This window comes from Sinocyclocheilus rhinocerous, unplaced genomic scaffold (genome assembly GCF_001515625.1).
Source record: "Sinocyclocheilus rhinocerous isolate Xijiao unplaced genomic scaffold, SAMN03320098_v1.1 scaffold574, whole genome shotgun sequence".
Taxonomy (NCBI): domain Eukaryota; kingdom Metazoa; phylum Chordata; class Actinopteri; order Cypriniformes; family Cyprinidae; genus Sinocyclocheilus; species Sinocyclocheilus rhinocerous.
This window is the reverse complement of record NW_015659919.1, coordinates 1,158,940-1,176,706: the sequence shown is the minus strand read 5'-3', so window position 1 is coordinate 1,176,706 and position 17,767 is coordinate 1,158,940. Positions and strand designations below refer to the sequence as shown.

General features: G+C 38.1%; 3 protein-coding genes across 6 annotated transcripts in view; 1 reads left to right on the top strand and 2 right to left on the bottom strand.

Annotated features, from left to right (window-relative positions):
- Window positions 1-2,964: 2,964 nt before the first annotated feature.
- On the bottom strand, window positions 2,965-5,932 carry LOC107724328 (leucine-rich repeat-containing protein 69-like). The gene is made up of 8 exons (XM_016533206.1): window positions 5,578-5,932; window positions 5,267-5,393; window positions 5,112-5,184; window positions 4,839-5,034; window positions 4,690-4,761; window positions 3,893-3,994; window positions 3,476-3,655; window positions 2,965-3,091 (listed from the first exon to the last, which is right to left on the bottom strand). Exons 1-8 carry the CDS (start codon window positions 5,881-5,883, stop codon window positions 2,984-2,986), a joined length of 1,164 nt encoding a protein of 387 aa, XP_016388692.1. The 5' UTR covers window positions 5,884-5,932; the 3' UTR covers window positions 2,965-2,983.
- A 392-nt stretch (window positions 5,933-6,324) lies between these two features.
- otud6b (OTU deubiquitinase 6B) lies at window positions 6,325-9,331 on the bottom strand. The gene is made up of 7 exons (XM_016533192.1): window positions 9,062-9,331; window positions 8,792-8,934; window positions 8,583-8,687; window positions 8,195-8,507; window positions 6,959-7,020; window positions 6,746-6,852; window positions 6,325-6,649 (listed from the first exon to the last, which is right to left on the bottom strand). Exons 1-7 carry the CDS (start codon window positions 9,129-9,131, stop codon window positions 6,565-6,567), a joined length of 885 nt encoding a protein of 294 aa, XP_016388678.1. The 5' UTR covers window positions 9,132-9,331; the 3' UTR covers window positions 6,325-6,564.
- A 533-nt stretch (window positions 9,332-9,864) lies between these two features.
- LOC107724360 (peroxisome biogenesis factor 1-like) overlaps window positions 9,865-17,767 on the top strand; it is a 21,593-nt gene continuing 13,690 nt past the window's right edge. Inside the window, exons 1-16 of one of the 4 annotated variants that reach the window (XM_016533263.1) lie at window positions 9,865-10,210; window positions 10,332-10,472; window positions 10,747-10,830; window positions 11,897-12,011; window positions 12,106-12,785; window positions 14,015-14,134; window positions 14,220-14,343; window positions 14,425-14,525; window positions 14,590-14,681; window positions 14,817-14,875; window positions 15,244-15,317; window positions 15,828-15,924; window positions 16,036-16,206; window positions 16,300-16,454; window positions 17,098-17,284; window positions 17,361-17,521. In XM_016533263.1, the coding sequence (XP_016388749.1) occupies window positions 10,103-10,210; window positions 10,332-10,472; window positions 10,747-10,830; window positions 11,897-12,011; window positions 12,106-12,785; window positions 14,015-14,134; window positions 14,220-14,343; window positions 14,425-14,525; window positions 14,590-14,681; window positions 14,817-14,875; window positions 15,244-15,317; window positions 15,828-15,924; window positions 16,036-16,206; window positions 16,300-16,454; window positions 17,098-17,284; window positions 17,361-17,521 (2,469 nt within the window). In that variant the 5' untranslated portion in view covers window positions 9,865-10,102. Of the gene's footprint in view, window positions 10,211-10,331; window positions 10,473-10,746; window positions 10,831-11,670; window positions 11,786-11,896; window positions 12,012-12,105; window positions 12,786-14,014; window positions 14,135-14,219; window positions 14,344-14,424; window positions 14,526-14,589; window positions 14,682-14,816; window positions 14,950-15,243; window positions 15,318-15,827; window positions 15,925-16,035; window positions 16,207-16,299; window positions 16,455-17,097; window positions 17,285-17,360; window positions 17,522-17,767 lie in introns of all 4 variants that reach the window. The other 3 variants (XM_016533264.1, XM_016533266.1, XM_016533265.1) reach the window with 3 other exon arrangements.

Sequence of the window (17,767 nt, the reverse complement as noted above, 5' to 3'; positions counted from 1 at the left end):
GTTGATGTATGAAAACAACAGTGGAGTGTTTGTGTGAAACGAGGTTAGCAAAACAAGGGGAAAGGCTGGGCTCTGTTTTAACAAAGTGGTCTGACAGAGGAGAGCTGCTCACGCACATATACACATCCGCAAACACACACACACACACGCTGATACCAGACAGGGCCCGAGGTGGTCCTGCTGCTCCAGGACCCCAACATCTGCTCTCTGGAATAATGCATGTTTCATTTCAGATGCTCTCTCTCTCTCTCTAAAATGGAGCGGTGATCTGCCTGTACTGCAAAGGCCACAGATCATGTGGTAAACTCTACTCTGGTAGCCTCAAAGCTGTCCTCGGGCGCTCAAAATCCAGCTACAGAGATGGAGGAGACTGGTGCGCCATTTGTTTCCAGTGCACTGAGTAATGGCTGCCACAAAGGCAGGATGTTTCAGACTAGACACACAAAGAAATACTTGGGCTGGTGTGCTTCCTAATGCACACACAAATGTAAATGTACACAAAAACTAACAAAAAGCCCTCTAGCCTCTATGTATTTTAAGCTTACACTATGCAGTGTAAATGGAGATTGAGATTTGTGAGTTCTCTTAACAGTTGCCTTAATAATAAAATGTATTAAATAAGGTGCTAAGTAATTAATCAAATAAGAAAATATATGTGTATATACAATATATGGCCATATAACGAGGGTTTGAAAATGAGTGAGGTCCCGTGTGGGGTGTTATGAATTGTGCTATAATAACACCTACAAATCCAACTCATTATATACACTATATATAAACTTTAAAAGAGACAGTCGTATGTTTGTGAAAGATACTTTCTTTGTGTTGGGGGAGATGGACATTGTTAAATTAAATTAGACCTTATTTATTGCATCAGAATTTGTTTTTCCTTTACTATAGGTTAGGGGTGGATAATTGTATTATTTGTTTATTATGCAACAATACTTACAGTAATAGTTTTCATTAGTAAGCAATGCTATATGATAGGAACAGCGGTAACAGGAGGTAAATTTCGCGGGCAAAAGGTCAGTTGTTTATTGTGTCAATAGTGTAGGGATGTATGTAGTACCATTCACACAGAAGTCACTTTCAAACCGAATAGCGTTCTGCGTGTCGACATGACCAGCTTGACCCTGTTGCGAAATCAGGCAGAAATTTTTCGCCCTCACACATGGATTTCTATTGAAATGACTGGATTTTGTCCGCAACAATTCACTTAACAAAGGTAAATGTGATTTGACCGCACCTTTACTCAAAATTAACTTGTTGTTTAAAATCAATATCACACTCAATTACTGCTCTGAATAGCAGCACAGCTGTGATTACCTATGGCCTCGTGCCATGACTATGCATTTGGAAAACATCACTCTTGTGCTACTGCTTAAACTGCATTAAAAAAGCGATGGCTAAACAATAATCTTTTAATGGTAACAGCTTAATGCATTCAAACGTTGTGAACCTGAAATCAGCAAAAATAAATAAATAAATCAGAAACATCCTTTAATATGACATTGTACAAACAACTCTATTGAGTGGAGTCAATGTTTTGGGGAAGAATTGCTGGTCTAGCAAATGTAGATTCACATTTCAGAAGTTGTTCACATTTTTGAGCATCATGACTCAACAAAGTTGCATGCTGGACCGCGTTGCTCATCAATGTGCCAAAGCATAAACAAAAAATCCTTATGTACTCCCGATGATTTACAAAGATGGTTATGATCGTAATACATGGGGATGGTTCGGGAAATGCTGTATGGATAGCCTTGTCTTTTGGTTGATTGATTTTTCTGACGTTTGAATACAATACAGTCTTATCAAGGCCGAGCGGGCGGCTCTCCTGACAGCTTTCTGCTTGTTGGTGCATTTGCCTCAAAGAAAGTAATTTAGTAACATCAGACCGAAACAGACTTGTTTACACTATCTTCTCTCCTCCTTTCACGGGGAGTCCATATACCATTTGTGAGGCGCATTAACGCCCGCCAAGTGCACAATCACTTGGAAATTGAGGCAACTGCTCTAGAATAATGGCTGAGCTTGACTGAGGGCTGTATAATAAATGACTGAGTCTCGTGGCACTTTTCAGTGGACATCCACACAGTCGCCATTAGTTTCCTAAGTGCACTTTTCCCCGCACTTCTAAATTGATTGAAACAAAATGTCACAATTATGCCCTGTAGCTCAAGCTTTAATTATTCATCAATTAGCGTTTTCTCCCCCCCTTCTTTTTTCTGAACTGATTTTTCATTCAGTTTGCAGAGATGTATGGTTCCCCTGCTGTTAACCAGTCCAAAGTCATTAGTTTCTGGCTTTGCAATTAAACCTGCTGCATTATTCATCAGGCCCAACTCGGTAGACTCTGCTCTGAGCTCAGGAGGCCTGCAAGAGAAATTAATTTGGAGAGATGAAGTTTCCTCTCAGGTTAGAACAGATGCCATTGGCCCAAACAGAGGGTAGGTATGGAGTGCTTTCATTGAAGGGAATTATAATGGCAAGCGTAAAGCCAGACTATAGAAAGGGGGAAAATGTGAATGGAAAAAATATCAAAATTGGGCATAGCCTGTGGCAGGTGCTTCAGATTACTTAAAAATGACTTTTAAAATCAACTCAGGAGGAAATGTATAATGACTACATATAATAGAGGTCATATTGTGCACTTAAAAATGATTCAAATAAATCATTTTATTTCACTGTAACAAAAATCTGTTTTAATTTTTTCAAAGGTAAAGCATTAATGATAGCGATGTGCATGACATTTGAGTTTAATATATAAGCATACTGCATTATTGTTAGATTCATGCAAAAAAAAAAAAAAAAGATTCACTTCTGCAGATATCAATCTGACAGCCAGATCAAATATAGTCAGTGATCAAATGTTGCCATCTGCTGGTGTATCGCAAAAACATCAACTATTCATTCTTTATAATAAACAGAGACTTAAAAAATGATCATGATCAGTCAGGGGGTAATAAGATGCATTTTTAATTTATAATCGTACAAGCCCATAGTACTGATGGTCATCTCTGTTGAAGCAGTCGTAGGAACACAGCAGAACTCTGACTGGAACAGACTGAGAGCTTTTCATTCCCATGTGCTGTTCAAAGACAAAAGAACAGACTCCGATTACTAAAGAAGAGTCTAATATTCTCTTGTACTTTTATTGCCATGCAATGTGGATCATACAGAAAAAAAAGTAGTAATATATTGGCATTGTTGTTTTGGCTCATATTTACTAATCAGGGGCTTTAAGTTAAATTGTGACCCTGTTAATATTTGTTGATTCAAATAACAAATGTTATGGCATAATAAACACCTATTATGCAAGCGTTATTCCGCAGGTTGTCAAACCATTAAACTTTCATCAAACATCCTGAGCAAAGCGCGGCCTGCCAATTTTCAACTTCAGCACTACTTGTGTGCATCGACTGCCACAGGCACTGAATGCTGAACACTGGTGTTATGCAGAATGAGCTGGTACCTTCCTGGTGTTGATGAACTGCACACACTCCAGCCAGGTGGTGAGGAAGGGCTGTGAGCACAAAGCACACTGGCCCCAGTGAGACAGCATGTCCTGCAGCTCTGGGTATGCTGGCAGAGCTCTGGACACCACTGACAACTTATTAGTGCTCTGCTGGAGGATCAGCCTGGCTGAGAGCTCCTGAACACATTAAACTACAGTCAGCAGCGCCATGGAAAAGTTATAGTTAAAACTAACCATTTCTAATGACTTCGAATTTTTTTCCCACTACGAACATCCTCTAGTGGAATACTAGCAAGACAACAATCAGATTTGTTCAACAATGTGCAAAAAATAATTAATGATTGTAATAAATGAATTAATAACTCAAATAAATATATATAATGCAATATGTACAGTATATATGTAAAAAGTAACCTTTAATGAGAAGACTTCTTTCTCTTGAATGGACTCCATCAGTGTGAATGGAACTAAACTGTTTCCTTCAAAGAACAGTTCCTCCAATGTAAGAAACTGAAACTAAAAATTAAAGAGAAAGAACATTTTTAAAATATTATAAAAAAAATATTTTATATAGTATATGAGTTAGTGAACAAAAGTTAACATTAATCCTATAAAGCCTTTTGATACGCAAATTTCTAAGGCATATAAATTACCAAAATTATCAAAACTTTGCTGAAAAATCTACTATATGATGCCTGCTATCACCTGGTTGATAAGTTTATTCTTTTTAGCATGTTTTATATTGTTAGTGCTATTTCAAGGTGAACACTTGGCTGAAGAAACTTGATTATTTTTACTTTTTACTTTACTTTGCACATATAATTAAAAGTACAGATCTAAATATAGAGTGACAACTGATATTTCAATGTATTTTATGCGAGTAGTCTGCTATGCTGTTAAACAATCTCATAAAAGTGTAATGTATCAAATATGATACTCAAATAAAAAAAAGCTTCTTCATTTATTTTTGTTTTCATTAATATCGTTTATTTTCCTATGTCAGTCTTCACGTGATTACAATTAATCACAGCTTTTTAAGTGGGCTGAAGTCCCACTAATTAACATTTAGAACCAGCTATATATTATATATATTTCAGTATAATCATCTTATTTAATAAATAAATACAAATACATTGACACAATTATTAGTAAATAACTAAAACATTTAAATAAACAGCTGAAATGGCTGGCAATTTGTCCAACTAACTTACACCAACTGGAAACACAGATAAACAGTTTCCAGCAACATCCAAGATCTTCACATTTTTCCATCCAAGAGTGCCCTAAGCAAAGAACAAACACTTAATAAACTAATATGCATAAAAATTGAGTAAAGTATGATGATAGTAGTCTGTCTTGCCTCTGGTAGTTCTGTCAGGTTGTTTCGGGCCAAGTACAATTTCCTCAGCTGTGGTAAACTGTATAACTGCTGTGGTATTTGAGTCAGTTTATTATTAGTGAAGTTAATCTCAGTCAAACTCTTCAGCAAGCCCAGTTCAGATGGAATCTGCTGCAAATGATTGTCTGTGACACTGATGCTTTTTAGACTACACAGCCTGCAAATCAATTAAAACATTTAAAAAATCAGATAACATGCTAGTCAAATAGCATCAACAGACTTTAGTCATCTCACCTCTTTATTTCTGCAGGAATGACCTTGATTCTATTGTGGTTCAAATTTAGAAGCTCAAGGTTTGGTAGACCTTCTGCAAATACAATACAATACAATACAATACTACTGACCCACTTCAATAAAATAAACCTGAATAAGAAAGAGTTTGATCTTACCCAGCACCTCTGGTGGCAAATGGCTGATTTTGTTTCCATATAAATAAAGTTTATTTAGACAACTGAGGTGTTTTAACACAGGTGGGATCTCCTCAAGAACGTTATTTCCCAGATTGAGCTCTGTCAACTATAAATATAACATGAAAACGACTTTTAAAGTATTTGTCGTGCGGTTTCTTGTTTCCAGTGTTTTATTGTTGGTCAAACTTGTTTACTTCTGGTTCATATGCTATTTTGGGCTTTATCATAGAATAACTATATTAGTATAAAAAGTATAAAACAAAGCTATGATACAGATAAAACGAACTCACCTTCTGCAAACACACCAGTTCAGACGGCAGACTCGACAGATAATTATTATTCAACTTTAATACAACAATCCATGTCAGCCTCCCAAAAGATTCTGGAATATGTGTAATTTTCCTAGAGCTCAAATTGAGTGACTTTGATTTCGTTTTTAATGCTTTGATAATTGAATTGTTTTCCATTTGACGCTTCATATCACTTGCATCGCCAACTTGAACTTTTCTCATGTTTCCATAGAGATGCAACGCGAATTCTGTCGTAGTGTTGACTGGCGCCGCCTGGCGGACTAACATGAGAATAACATGCAACATTGTAGCCTCAATACTGACTAAAGATGATTGACAACTTTCCTCGATTAGTGTACAAAATAGGAACTGAAGCGTTATTAAAATGTATTTTATGTTTTAAATTATTTTGTTTACATTATTTTATAATGGGAAAATCATGTAGTAACAGGTTTGCATAAATACAGCTAAACATTACATTTTTGGCCATTTAAAATTAATATTTGCCCTTATACAACAATGATTTGAATATCCATTGAATAGACTGTGTCAAAATTATGAAGTGATATGATTTTAATTGTTGTTTAGTCTAACCTCTGATGTGTTTTTTCTGCTTTTTAAAGTGGATGACTATTTAATGTTATTTACCACAGACGTTTATCATTGATATAAAGTTATCTTTATTTAACGGCGTAAGCGTGACCATGATCCAGCACCTCTTAGAGCAAATTACTTGCTGATATGCAGTTTTCCAAAAATAACACAGAGCACATAGCAGTTTATTCATAAATAACACAGGCAAGCATGGACTGTTACATGACGCTTGTCCACTGCAATTGAAGTCACCAGCATGTTTTATTTCATCATCCTCTGTGAGCATCCTGACCGAATCCACTGATCCTAGCAAAACGGAATCAAATTCCAGAAGGTGCACTTCTACAGGCTAATTATGCACAGATGCATATATTAATGTGTGTCAGTGATGGGTCAGCCCTCTTCCTCATTTGCCAAGTCTTTTAGAGGCTCCACAGAATTGTAGTGTTCACCAAGTCCATACGCATGCCGCATATAACTGAAAGAGACAGTAAAACGCGTTTTAGTACAGCAGTACAGAAACCTTTTGTACCAAATCTTATTTTTAAATAAATAAACATTCTCAGTTATTTACACGAGTGTGATTGGTGGCTTGTCATATTCTTCACCAATAATAATAGAGGAGGATTCTGCCTGAATGACTTCTATCGGTAGCTGGAGGACCTGTGAAAGGGCTTTTAACTGTCATGGAGAAAATATGAAAAGCATCGATATTAAAAAATAGGCAAATGGTGGATTATGACTTTTAATGTGCCATTTACAACGGCATATTGTCTGGTATTCTTACCTCTAACTGTCCGCCCCAAGCAGCTGTGTCTGCAACATCATTGCAGTATTTCTCAAACTCATCTAAAGTAAAAACGAATCCAGAATCCATCCATATCATGAAACAACAAGCATTCAGCTTAATGAAATACTTCTGCACATATCCATTCAAAACTTTGGGGTCAGGAAGATCAGAGAAGTGAGAGTAAAGACATTTATAATGATACAAAAGATCAAACACTGTTCTTTTGAACGTTCTATTCATTAAAGAATCCTGAGAAAAATTATTTCACAGTTTCCACGATAATATTAATCTGCACAACTGTTTTCAACATTTAAATAATAAAAAATATTTCTTAAGTAGCAAATCAGCATATTAGAATGATTTCTGAAGGATCATGTGACACTGAAACTGGAGTAATGACTGCTAAAAATTCAGCTTTACCTTCACAGGAATAAATTACATTGTAAAATATATTAAAGGTGACATATCATGAAAACTGACTGTTTTTGTAACTCATGTGTGTTTTTAACGTAAACTCGTGTGTGAATGAGAACTTAGTTTAGCACTCACATGCTGTGAAAGCCGCTTTCTGTCCGTGTGCTCTCAGAAAACCGTATATCAGAAGTTTAAACTCATATGGTTTAAAACGCATGATTTCAGCGCGATAAACATGATAATCAGAACCAAAAAGGTGTTTTTAGCAGGTCCAAGCTGTAATTGCGCAGCTCTATTCTGGAAAAGGGGGCGGGGAGCAGCAGCTCATTTGCATTTAAAGAGGCAGGCCCGAAAAACAGCGTAAATACTTCTGCACATATCCATTCAAAACTTTGGGGTCAGGAAGATCAGAAAAGTGAGAGTAAAGACATTTATAATGATACAAAAGATCAAACACTGTTCTTTTGAACGTTCTATTCATTAAAGAATCCTGAGAAAAATTATTTCACAGTTTCCACGATAATATTAATCTGCACAACTGTTTTCAACATTTAAATAATAAAAAATATTTCTTAAGTAGCAAATCAGCATATTAGAATGATTTCTGAAGGATCATGTGACACTGAAACTGGAGTAATGACTGCTAAAAATTCAGCTTTACCTTCACAGGAATAAATTACATTGTTTACATATTGTAAAAAGGGGCATAATATGTCTCCTTTAAAATAAAAACCAGTTATCTGAAATTGTAATAATATATAATTTTTTACTGTATTTCGAACATATTCAGAAGTGTATGGCAGAGAGTTTGGCATTCACCTGCAGTGTACATGTCTCCTGAATTGGGGTCAGTGAGGAACGGCAGGAAGTCATCTGCATGGCTCCTCGTGTACTGAGCTGTTTGAGCCCGAAGCTCTTTAAGGCTGAGAGGGGTGCCTCGCTCCGTCAGCTGATCCTCCACGGCGCGGTACATGCAGTGACCGTCAGAGGAGATCTCTCTGATCAGCAGGTGCCTCTCCATCAGCTTCTGTCTCAGCTTCAGACCCTCCTGATGACGGGAGCCTGTGAGATTCTCCACTTCTGCCTCAGCAATCCGGCTATCCCGCTCCTTCTCAAGAGCAGCCTTTTTGTCCTAAATACACCAAGAATTTTTAGCATCCTTAAAAGAGACTTTAAACTACAGCCACCAAAATTGAAAAGAACTTACCCGTCTCTTCTGGGCTTTAGATGTCCGAGTTTGCTTGCTTGAATCCGTTTTTTCCTCATCATTTGCCAAACTGACGGAATCCATTGCATTTGAAACCTCCTCCACCTTGGAACAATCCATGATTGTATAAGTGAGCTGCACTCATATGTATCTACTTGACAGTTTCTAGGTAGTGTTTTAACGTCTAAAAACATCATAGTTTGACTTACTGAGGAAGAGTTCTGAAGTTGTTTGAGCTCATTTTCATGTGTTTGAGTGAGTTCAGCCTCTAGTTTGGCGATGTCTTCAGTCAGCTGTTTCCTCCTCTTCTTGTCATTTTTGGGAACAGCATTTTTCATAATTTGTATTTTTGCTACGACACAAAAAAGACATCTATATTTAGTATGCACTATACACATATTTGTTTCGTTTATATAATCCTAGTCTCATACATATTTATATATTTATTTTAATTTAAAGGTAGTGACATGTTGTCTTACCTTGCAGGTCTTTCTTTTCCTTGCGATGCTGTTTGGCTAACAGCTCCTCTGCTGTCTCCACTTCCTCCATGTCAAAATTAACGAAATATTCAGAGCAATAAAATGTTTGCTAAAATGGACCTAAACGATAAACATATTATTCATTTCCATCAGTTGGAGTTATTGCTCTGCAAGGACTGAATTGCGGTTTCAGCTCATAGAAATCAACTGATTCTCAGTTCGATTGATCTATTCTGCAAGTCCAGCGCATGGATTCAATGGGAACACAGAAACTGAACACATCCGGGAATACAACATTTCAAAATAAAAGTCATAGATACATAGACTGTTTTTCTCTGTGTATTTTAATGGAATGGTATAAAGTGACATAATAAATAAACAGTACATTTTAAACCAGTAATTTACGTAGCGCCTTACAACCATATCTTATTTTCGCCCCGAATTATTTTGAAATAGTTGTCAAGTGGCAAGAGTGTTGCCATGACCGCTTATTATAGGAAACTGGCGCTTCTTTATTCTTAAATTAACTTATAAAAATAGATAGTCGTGGGTCGCTGTTTTTGGGGCTCAATTCCAGGATACAAACGTATTTTTTCAGCTTGCTAGTGTTGGTCCCCTAGCACAATAAAATTAACAACTAGTAGCAGTTATATCTCCACCCGCTGTATCGAGCTGAACCATTAGTCATTTTTAAGTCTGTACAAGCTCGTCCTCTAGGTTCAAACGACGCGTAAAAAAAACTATAAATAACATATTAAAAATTGGGTTGCACATTTTGTTGTGGATGGTCGCCTGATTTTGGGGTTTGATTAATTATTCTGTGTTGCTTATTTTCCAAGTGAAATCTGGCAACAGGGCGAGAGACGGCGCTAGTCGAAAATGTTCGTTCTAACAGCGACTGATCGACACACTCAATGTGATTATAATGTCTGACGTGCAATTCAGATGGACAGTTTTAGCATACTGGCTTTAATACCACAGATTCATTTAAAATAAAGGATCATTTGTAGTAGAAGCGAGGTAGCTGCAGCCTCGCAGGAAATGTTGGGAAGCCAAGGGATACAACCTGTCACGCTAGTCTTCAATAACTCCAAGAACTGCTTTCTTCAGCTGTCATCAAACTTCGCCACTCATCTCTGTCTTCATGAGGTTTGTATTCAGCTAGCTGCTGCCAGTTAACTTACTAGTCTACCACTGTACTGTGTGATTCTCTTCCATCAAATTCAAAGTGCTGAAAGTTTTGAGTCATGCAACACTAATGTGATGCCAGAACCAGATCCTGGAGCTGTCATGGGGTGTTTCTGCACCCGTGTTCCTCAGCTGGATCAGGTCCAGGTCTTCAGGTCCAGAGGACAGAGTTGAGATCTGCAGACAGCTGGGAGAGAAACTTGGGCTCAAGGAGGGAGAACAGGTTTGTCACTGTAATCAATTCAAATCAATGGAAACCACAACTGTTTTGTTACCAACATTCTTCAGAATATCTTCTTTCATCTCAAGATTACTTAAAAAGATTTAAACAAGACAAAACATCCATTCAAATGAACAAATCAACTACACATGAAGATTTTAACTTGTTTTAGTTTAGTTTTTGTCTTGAAAAACCTGGATTTATGAGGATGGCTAATTTTAAAAGTGTGGCAAAAAGGTTGAGGACCATTGAAGCAGATGCATGTAATGTGTTGTAGGGGTATCTGCGGCCGTGTCATCAGGTGCAGTCAGTGCAGCAGGTGTTCGTAGAGCCTCTGTCTCCAGATGACTGGGAGATCCTGGTGAGTTCACCATGGCATCATTTACCTCAGTCTTCAGTCTCTAGGAGATGTTTAGCTGATATATGTCCTTTAAAATTGGTGTATGCAAATTTCCAATGTTGTTATATTTTTCTTATTTTTCATATAAATTTATACAGTATATTTATTATGAGTTATTCTTTATTATTCTTTTATTATTACTCCACATTATATTCATATTACTGTTTTATGTTACTCATATACTCAAGTATTATACATTTATTCTCTTTTATTGTTTTCGATTCCATTTATACTCATATTCCATTGACATAGTAAACCATCTACATGTAAAGGTACATCTTATGCTTATAAAGTGTTTATTGGATGATGGAAAATAATTTTCAGCAAAAAAAAATTTATATATATATATATATATATATTAGCGCTGGGCGATATGGCAAAAAAATAAAATCTCGCTTTTTTTTCAGAACGTTTGACCGATTCTTGATTTTTAACAAGTCCACTTGAAAATGTAACTACAACACGATTCAAATAACTTTTTCTTTATTAACCCTTTAGTTAAAGAATATTCTACTCCAAGTGCACCACACATGGAGTTGTCAACATGATGTAAATGTTAAATAAATCACTTGTTAAATATCTTTAAATATAAAAAGATTGCATGAATGACCTTGCATTCATTTCTGGCTCCATTCTGATATGTAACACCCACTTTTCATGATCCGATCAATTCAAACCTGGATACAAAGTCCCTTCCTACATTTTTTCCTCACTGATCCTGTTTTATTTGGGAATACATCAGATTACAGAAGTAAAATGGGTTGTCTTTTCGGTCTAATATCTGATTGAACTTTGTTCCAGGAGCTGCACAGCATGGCTCTGGAGCAGCGACTCCTGGATCAAATCCGAGTGGTCTTCAGTGAGGGTGTTTTTCCTGTGTGGGTGGACCAGCACACTGTCATCTATATCAGGATAGGTCAGTCAGCCCTATTTTTTTAAAGGCATGTCAGACAGAAGTTGTTGTTGGGTATGAACTAATCTTTTTACACTAATGATTCGTCTAATATCTGATTGAACTTTGTTCCAGGAGCTGCACAGCATGGCTCTGGAGCAGCGACTCTTGGATCAAATCCGAGTGGTCTTCAGTGAGGGTGTTTTTCCTGTGTGGGTGGACCAGCACACTGTCATCTATATCAGGATAGGTCAGTCAGCCCTATTTTTTTAAAGGCATGTCAGACAGGAGTTGTTGTTGGGTATGAACTAATCTTTTTACACTAATGATTCTATGTTTTTTAGCATCCCTCTCTCCATCTGTCCCATTCGGCCGACTGGAGCAGTTCACTGAGCTTGTTGTCTCCCCAAAACTACATCCAGGAGGTGAACAATTGCTCCACACTCGATCAGAAGAGCCAAGCCAATATCTACAACACCAGAGCACTGATGTCACGTCTTCCCCCAGCTCAGTCGTCCATCAGGATCCCCTCAGTGATCATCTGGAGAGTCAGAATGAAGGCCACTGGGGAGGAATAGATGATCTGAAAAGCCTGGTTAGATACCTGTTTACAAGAGGATTTGAGCCTGCAAAAGAGAATGTCGCAGTTCCCACAATTCCCACCATCCTGAAAGACTGTATCCTCCGGACCTGTGGAACCCCTCCTAGGTCTGTCAGCCATCTAGGCTCATGTCACGGAGATGTCCATATACTGCCATGGAACCTGCAAGAGAACCGGAATCCAGGGCAGTCTGCACTAACATACGGCAGGCTTTCAAAGATCCTTTCTCCTCAAGAACTCAGGGAGAAAGTCAAGCAGGCCATGGAGAAGAAGAAGATCAGAGATGGACCTCACAAATGGAACGACACAGAGGAACATAAGGAGAACGTTGTTGTGGTCAGAATGCTTTGTCACAACATAAAAAGGCTGCAGGAGGACCAGAAATTCAATAAATGTGAAGACATTTACTCTGGTAGAGTTTGGGTAAGTTATTCCATTCAAGGTCTGTTATAATGTTTCATAGAAATATTCTTTATCACCATAATTTCTAGGGATGGGACCTTTTCACTTTGGACAGTAGAGACTACCTAATAATCAACCGGAACACCATAGTAATTGTATAACAATGTGACAAAAACACCTTAGCAACCATCTGGCAATGCCCCGTTAAAAGCATTAATAGCATTATATTATATATATTATTTAAGCATTATAAAAGCGTTAAAATTATTTTTAATGTATTTATATTATTATTTCAAAATATTAAATATTTAAAAATAGGTTGGCACCGATGGCCTCATGGGCAGTGGACTGACTTCGGGCGTCCCGAGTTTGAGTTCCAGCTCGCGGACCTTTCCCGATCCCGTACCCTCTCCCTCACCCACTTCGCTTCCTGTCGACCTACACTGTCCTATCTAAATAAAGGCATAAAACACCAAAAATAAATCTTTAAAAAAAAATTTGAAATAGGAACTCTCCCAATTTCAGTAGTCTGATCATTTTTACATTAGTTTTAGATTACAGTTGTCTAACTTTTTCTTACCTTATATGTGAACTTTAGCAAATCTATGAATATCCATATGCAGACAGAGATGCACAAAATCAATACCAAATTGGTTATCATCCTATATTTTTTCCCATTTATTTGTACCAGTTGTATATAAATCTCTAAAACGTTTACATTAAATTATTGAACATAAATGATATCTGCAATACATTTATGTTGGTTCTGTTCTGTTTACCCTGAGGGGGTTATTGTTGCTCTCTCTATGAATATCCATATGCAGACAGAGATGCACAAAATCAATACCAAATTGGTTATCATCCTATATTTTTTCCCATTTATTTGTACCAGTTGTATATAAATCTCTAAAACGTTTACATTAAATTATTGAACATAAATGATATCTGCAATACATTTATGTTGGTTCTGTTCTGTTTACCCTAAGGGGGTTATTGTTGCTCTCCCTGCTCTCATCCATGCTAGGCTGCATGGATGCGCAGGGAGTTCTTGCCCAGAACAGAACCATACCACCAGTCCAAACTGTATGCTAATTGTCATTCATCTTTGATGATAGTGGTCTTGAAAGAACCTATGTATATATGTACAACTGGTACAAATAAATGGGGGGGGATCTAATATAGGCTAATTTCTTATTGATTTTGTGTATCTCTAGTAAAAAATCTAGTTACCTTTTTTGTTGTTGTTGCAGATCCCAAAGGTACTGCAGAGGCGTTTGAGGATAGACCCTCGATCGGCTGTGAGGATTCAGCCTTTGAAATCAATGCCAAGAGTTGCAGAAGCAGTCATGGTGCAGCCATTAAAACCGTTGGTATGTTTTTCTTTCAGACTTAATGCTTTAGGTTGTCAGATAATGAAAATATTGTATTGTAAACTTATTTCCTTTCTATTTGCAGGCAGAGGGTGAAAAAGAAGAAGATATTCAGACTGCATTCCTCAACTGGTTACATGCTCAGAGCCATCAGCCTTTGACCTGTCTGACAGGCCGCACTAACGTAATTCTCTTACCCTGTGCTGAAGGTGTGAGGAAGAACCATCAAAATATATGTTTTCAATCATATTACTATTATTGCAGACTAACCTGGGTTTCTCTCTTCTCAGGAAAAGAAGAGTTTGTCTTGACTGTGCTAAAACCAGAGCAACAGCAAGAGGATGAAATGTTCTTTCTATCAACCAGTTTACTAAAGAAAACAAATGTGCAGGTATAAAGTCACATTGTTTTTCCTTCTCCTACCTTCTCAACAAACCAGCTCAATCTCTGTTTAGATTGTCAGAGAGCCACATGATTCTGACCACAGCGGCTCTGATAATGATAAGGAAGATCCACATCTTGCCTTTCCCTCCCTCAGCTCTCTTGGGTATGCTTGCATTCTTTTCAAAAATGGAAATATCAGTGTATTTTTTAATATCCTTTGCAGCAAACCAGATTCACTTTCTGATGAGTCGGTGTAGCCTTTCTTTGTTGTTTGCGATTGTTGAATCTGTTTGCTCAGTGGGGTAGAGGACATCAGCAGGTCTGCTTTCGAGCACATCTCTCACGCTCTAATGGGAGGTCCTCTCTCGCGTGAACTGGTCTCCACAGGACGGGGACTGAGGGGCGGAGCTCTGCTCATCACAGGTGCAAAGGTAACTTCAGACATGTATGCCACAGACCTTTCAAAGTCAGATGTGAGAGTTGATATCTCTCCTTATGCATTAAGGCAATGCTAGTAATTGTTTTGCAGGTGTTCAATTATCAGCAAAGAACATTATTCAAGATTATACATCACAGATCTGTCTCTTCATATATTTTATTATCACTTAATGTAGGGAATTGGATTCATTGATGTATTTAGCTAGTTTAAAAGTGAATCAGCAAATATTGAATAACTGTGTCCCCACACAGTTTAATATTTAAAATATTTAGTTTTTTGTTGGGAGGTCCTCTCTCGCGTGAACTGGTCTCCACAGGACGGGGACTGAGGGGCGGAGCTCTGCTCATCACAGGTGCAAAGGTAACTTCAGACATGTATGCCACAGACCTTTCAAAGTCAGATGTGAGAGTTGATATCTCTCCTTATGCATTAAGGCAATGCTAGTAATTGTTTTGCAGGTGTTCAATTATCAACAAAGAACATTATTCAAGATTATACATCACAGATCTGTCTCTTCATATATTTTATAAACAGGTTTTATTATCACTTAATGTAGGGAATTGGATTCATTGATGTATTTAGCTAGTTTAAAAGTGAATCAGCAAATATTGAATAACTGTGTCCCCACACAGTTTAATATTTAAAATATTTAGTTTTTTGTTTGACTTCAAGTGCTGTTTTAAGCTGTTTAAGAAGTTTGAAAGTTGAACTTGGAGTTGAATGGAATGTAGCAACAGCTCCCAAGCACTTGATAACTTTACATTGTAACTATTTTTGGCAATAAGATAACAATCAAATATTATGAAAGTAAAGAATGAATAAACAGATAGTACAAGGTATCTGTGATAAATTTCCTGCATTTCTCCACAGGGCAGTGGTAAATCTTCTCTCTCCAGAGCACTGTGTCGAAAGGCCAGTGAACAGCTGGATGCCCATGTTCAAGTTGTGTACTGCAAGACACTGAAAGGTAGGCAAGAAAATGAGATTGACCAGTTTTGCTGTGCATTCTAATTTAACATGCAAGAATTTTGTCTTTTATTTACATCAGATTTCTTCATGTTATGAATGAAATTCCTAGGTAAGAGAGCAGACACAATCAGACAGGGGCTGGAAGAGGTTTTTGAGCAGGCGGTCTGGAGACAGCCCTCAGTGGTCCTGCTGGATGACCTGGATCACGTGACCGGTGCCGCAACCTCACCTGAGCATGAGCATGGGCCAGAGGCAGTACTGCGGCAGCACATCGCACAGAGTAAGTCATAATAACAGACATGCCTGACTCTACATCAGGTATCTCTGTGAGCAACCATCTGATTGACACCTTCGCTCTGCATGTTCTCCTCAGGTCTGAGGGATTTGGTGGATGAGATGGTGGTGCGCTCCAGCCTCGTAGCTCTGATGGTCACAGCACAGAGTGAACATGCCCTTCATCAGACTCTGACTGCGGTGCAGGGTTCACACTTCATCCAAAGTTTCTGCAAGATCCAAACACCAGATCAGGTGGGTTTATGAAACTGCAATCTAGGGCTGCATGGTTTGGGTAAAAAATTCAATTGCGTACGTGTTTGTGTGTGTGTGTGTGTACCTGTTTTTCTATTCTGGTGGGGACTTAAACCTGAATACACACAGACTCATGGGGACTCGTGTCACGGTGGGGACCTAAATTGAGGTCCCCACGGGTAAACAAGCTAATAAATCACACAGAATGAAGTTTTTTGAAAATCTAAAAATGCAGAAAGTTTCCTGTGAGGGGTAGGTTTAGGGGTAGGGTTGGTGTAGGACAATAGAATATACGGTCTGTACAGTATAAAAACCATTACGCCTATGGAGAGTCCCCACAAGGATAGCAAACCAGACATTTGTGTTTGTGTTTGTGTGTGTGTGTGTGTGTGTGTGTGATTTTTTTATGTGGTCATTTAAAATGTGTGTTTTTTTTAAAGTACAGAAGGTTACTGGTTTTGCTAGTAGATTTGCTTTGTTTGTGATGTTTCTGTTATTACATTCTTGCCAGAATAAGTTGCAGTGTTGACCAGACTATGCCTATAGTCAAAAGTCTGACTACACAAGACTAGTTTTATTCTTGCTTGGTGTTTTATTTCCCCGCAGAAAATAGCGACTGTAATATGATGGTTTCTCTATATAGGCTCAGAGGGTTGAGATTCTAAGGTCTTTAATAGCAAAAAAGAACTTCCAGGACTGTCAAACTACTCTTGACCTAGACAGTGTTGCCAGAGAAACAGAAGGATTCATGCCACAAGACCTGAACCTGCTGCTCGAGAGGGCCATCCATGCCAACACTCTACAGAGCAGGAACAATGGCAGCTCTGAAGGCGAGTGCTTAATCTAGTTTTATATCTTTCTAGGATTCAGCTGTTTTGCTCAAATCTAAGCTTCCTGCTTTCACAGATCTGAACTATAAGGACTTCAGACAGGCCCTTCAGGGCTTCACCCCACCCTCCCTCTGGGGGGCTCAGCTGCAGACTCCCAGTGGGGCCGGCATGGAGCGTATCGGGGGACTTCATCAGGCACGTCAGCTCCTGATGGACATCATACTGCTGCCAGCTAAGGTACAGCTGCCCCTGTGCACAATATGTCCATTTTAGTGGAAGACTAGCTTTCCCAAACTAAAATAAATCCAATGTATGTGCAAGAACAGTTATCATATTCATTGGAAAAGTCAAGGAAATTCATTAGTCAAAAACTGTGTTGGAAGTAACGGTCTGTTGTGTCCAGTACCCGCTGCTCTTCTCCAGTCTGCCCTTGCGTCAGTGCTCTGGTTTGCTGCTCTATGGGTCTCCTTGCACAGGCAAGAC